The sequence below is a fragment of the Nelusetta ayraudi genome, unplaced genomic scaffold (genome assembly GCF_046127955.1).
Source record: "Nelusetta ayraudi isolate G7.1 ecotype Tasmania unplaced genomic scaffold, CSIRO-AGI_Nayr_v1 ptg000018l, whole genome shotgun sequence".
Taxonomy (NCBI): Eukaryota; Metazoa; Chordata; class Actinopteri; order Tetraodontiformes; family Monacanthidae; genus Nelusetta; species Nelusetta ayraudi.
The window spans coordinates 4,404,516-4,408,485 of record NW_027466068.1 but is presented as its reverse complement, the minus strand read 5'-3'; the positions used below and the strand labels follow the sequence as shown (position 1 = coordinate 4,408,485).

General features: G+C 46.8%; 1 protein-coding gene across 6 annotated transcripts in view; it reads left to right on the top strand.

The window, feature by feature from the left end:
- Nucleotides 1-2,283: 2,283 nt before the first annotated feature.
- The window catches only part of emid1 (EMI domain containing 1), a 57,722-nt gene continuing 56,035 nt past the window's right edge, over nt 2,284-3,970 (top strand). For all 6 annotated transcript variants that reach the window (XR_012926640.1, XR_012926641.1, XM_076025975.1 and 3 more), the window contains exon 1: nt 2,284-2,924. Coding sequence is in view for 4 of the 6 variants with exons in the window: in XM_076025975.1 (XP_075882090.1) it covers nt 2,740-2,924 (185 nt within the window). In the remaining 2 variants the exon portion in view is untranslated. The remainder of the gene's footprint in view (nt 2,925-3,970) is intronic.

Genomic DNA, 3,970 nt, shown 5'->3' with positions numbered 1-3,970 from the left:
CTCTTTGCTTCACTAGATGGCAGCAAACATCACTGCAGCTCTTTCTGTTGGACAAGGCACCAGGGGTTTCCTCTGTGTGTGATTAAATCCTTACTAATGTGCAACAGCGGGCCAGGATCTTTTGAGCTTGAGATTGCAAAATATTCTCTACTGAACACATGGCTCATTTTACCCCCTCCGCGTTATCTAAGTCTGATACTAAATACTTTCGAGGAGCTCTTACAATTGAAAACGTACGACAGATGGTTTAAGGAGAAACAGGTTCAGACTGTCAACAATGTGTTTACCCTTTTGCAGCTTATGTAGTCATGTTTTTTTTTTGTTTTTTTTTTAACTTATTCTAATGAAAGATGGTTCCATTTCAGCTCAAATAAATAGCCAAGTAGCTAAGGTCAACTTAAGAAAAAAACAAAACAGTCTTCACTCCCGAACTTTAACAAATCCTTGATCCCTGAACCCTGAACAGTGAAAGTGCAGCTGAAACTGGCACCGTGCTGGCAAAATGGAACTGAGCCACAGACTATGGAAATCTCCACGAAGGAAAGGAAGAGGAACTGGGAGCACAGGCAGGAACTAAGAAGGCAGAATGGGCCTCGTAACTACAAACAGCTTTGCCCTCACGTAAAATCAAATGTGCTTCTCAGAAGCTTTAAAGTCTTCACAGCAGGTGGTGTGAGTCAGTCAGGTCCGTTTTCCGATACTGCTGGCTTGACTGATACGTAATAAAAAAAATTGATAAATAGAAATCAGGACAACATATTTGGGGGAGGGGGAAAGTGTTATTTGTCCTCCTAAGTCCATTTGCCACTGTGTATTTATCAGCTTCAAATCCCTGCACTGATGGTTCGTAGTCTGGTGGTCTGCAGGATTCACGCAGCTGCTTAGACAGGAAGTGACTTCAAGGAAGTGACTCCCTCAGCAGAGGTCAAAATAGTTTTTTCAGCTGCTTGTCAATGAAGTGATTCTATTAAACCTGTAACCTGCTCGCCAAATAGCTGGCACACTATCACACAACTTCCAGACCTCCTCCTTCCCCCCGACCTTCCGACGTTCCCATCAGCCAAGTGGAATTATTCAGTCCGTGTTCCATCCCCTCACCCCCCCGACTTCCCTCCCAGAAATCCTGGAGGTTAATGCGGCCCTTGTTTGAAGATCCCGCCTTTGTGTTTTACCAAAATCTCCCATCTTATTGCTTTATGTTCTCTTTGCACTCATCTGTTGCACTTGTTTTCGTGCAGCTCAGCCCGTCGGGGCCGCAGAGGTTGTAGTCGCGAGGGCCGCAGATGTACAACTTAGGCCCCAGGTTTTGGTTACACTGCCAGGTGTTTAGTTTGGAGCGGGACCCACAATCCTGCGGTTTGCTGGCTACTTGCACTGTAAACATACATGTCCAGCTCTGCACGTGCACGGGCCCAAGGAGGATGGAGTAACCCCAGCTACTCAGCAGGCTGCCTGCCTGCCTGCGCACTGACAGCAACAAATGGAGGGGGAAAAAAAAAAAGGATTTTTGATAAGGCTATGGGGGCAACACGGTGGCGTAGTGGTTAGGTCGTGGGTTCGATTCCGGGCCTGGGACCTTTCTGTGTGGAGTTTGCATGTTTATCCCTGTGTCTGCGTGGGTACTCTCTCCGGGTTCTCCGGCTTCCTCCCACAGTCCAAAAACATGCATGTGAGGTCAATTGAACATTCTAAATTGTCCGTAGGTGTGCATGTGAGTGTGAATGGTTGTTTGTCTCTATGTGGCCATGCGATGAACTGGCGACTTGTCCAGGGTGTCACCCTGCCTTCGCCCTATGACAGCTCAGGTCTTTCAGGATAAAAAACTATTGAATGTTTGTAACTTTCTGACAGTGTACTCCAATGGAGGTTTTGAGACCCCTGCGGTTCCCTATAAGGGGTTCAATGTATTCCAAGCAACACCAGGGACTATTGATTTAGATTTTAAGGCCTCATTCACTCACTGAAGGGATTTTGCCAATATTGGAAGCAGATAAATCCATGAGATGGAGAGCACCTCTTTATAGAATCACCCAAATTGGGGGTCACTTGGTGGCCTTTGCGGAGCGCAGTTAAAGTCAAGAACCACTGTAACAGACAATAAAACAAAACAAAAGGAGGGCAGCGGCCCATTAATCATTCAGCTTAAAACAATGCGAGATGTGCAGCCGCCTTGCGCGCCCATTGTCTGGGCAGGGGAGAGAAAGACCCAGCAGGCTGCGCTGCTTTTCTTTTTTTTTTTTTCCTTTTTTTTTTAAAGACCCGAGGAGACTATAAAAGTGCTTCCATGTCCGCCGCACTGAGAGCTCGTACAGGATACGCGCGCAGACACACGACGGGGGAGACGAGCACGCACGAGCTCCCGACGACACAGACGCGCACTCTTCTCACTGTTGGATGTCGCCCCTCGCAGGTAGACAGCCGAGGACCGGGAGTCTGGAGTTGACGGGCTGTTTTTTCCCCACCCGGTGACCCTGCACTTTTCTACCGAGAGGCGACTTTTACGCAGAGCCGCCGCCGCTGCCCCCGGTTTTTGCGCCTCCCTCCCGCGGGCTACTTGAGTAGGATGCGCGTCCTTTCACCCGGCCGTCCCGGTGCTGCTGTGTGACACTTTTCCTCTTCTTCCCTCCTGGTCCCCGCTGGAAAGCTCAGCTCCACTGCTCCTTTTTCCCTTTCTTTTTTTTTTTTTTTCCTTTTCTTTTTTTTTTTTTTTTTTGTCCCCTTCCACTCCTCTTGGCCGAAATGGGATCGCGCCGACGGCCGAGCGTGTCCGATGTGTGCAGAGAAAGTTTGCTGTGGACTGTGCTGCTCCTCTGGCTAACCTCCTCTGCTGACGGGACCTGGAAGACGGGACTCTACAAACCCTACTCAGCTGGGACGCAAGCAGCAGCAGCAGCCGCCGCTCACACCTCAGTCTACCAGCGAAAGTGAGAAAACCTGCAGCACCTTGACGTGTTATAACTGTGCTTTTCTTTTCCATCTTTTTTTTCTTTTTCCCATTCATGCATGATACTTTCATTTCACAAGCTCCCCTAGCGCGCTGTCGGTATCTTGTCAGAGCACTTTTCTGCACAGCTGCTCCCGTCCACATCCATCCACAAGCTCCCATTGTCTTCCTGACAGTTGGCTTCCTTTTTCCTGTGCTGGCAGCACATTCGGCTCATGTTGTGGTTGCAGCTCACCCGGCTTTGCCTTCTTTGTTTCGCTCTCGGAGTGCCTCCTCCACGGCGTCTCGAGCTGAGCTGAGCGCAATTTCGGGTGCCTGCAGCAGCACCGCACTCCACCTCCTCTGACCTGCCCCACCGAGCTTCTGGTCTCTGCATCACAGCAGTGATGACACCTTAGTGAAGGTTGCTCCTTCAGTAAAGTCCAACAGGGATCAAATACGGAGGGGATTTTTTACACTTAAAGATCCAGTGTGTCAAATTTGGCTTGATTTATGATTTTTATATTGGTAAAAGCTTAACATACTGCCCATGCATGCATTAATAAGAGTGTATACTCGCAGTGCAATACATGTAATTTGGTTTATGGCATGGTTATTAGTTTATTAGTTATCAGTTTATTATGATCCCCATTAGGCCTCACTGCAGTGACTATTCTTCCTGGGGTCCAAGGATTTACATTTCAAACTTAATAAACATAATAAAATACTAACATGATAGAATAAAAAGTTCAACCATTACAATAAAAACATAGATAAATCAACACAAAAAATGATCTGAGATGCAATGGAATTCAACCCTTCAATTGTTGAAACAACCAGAACAACAAAAAATATTCCATTTTACACAATCAGAATTCCAGAATAAATCAAACAACGAGAAACTTACTTCTTTACTAAGCACTGCTACTCTTCATTTATTTTTGAATCTTACTTTGTCATTTATCATGGTTAAATGTGGTGGAAGCATATCCCAATATGCTACTGCTCTATATATTGTAGTCCTCTTTAGTGCATTAGTTCTTGGTC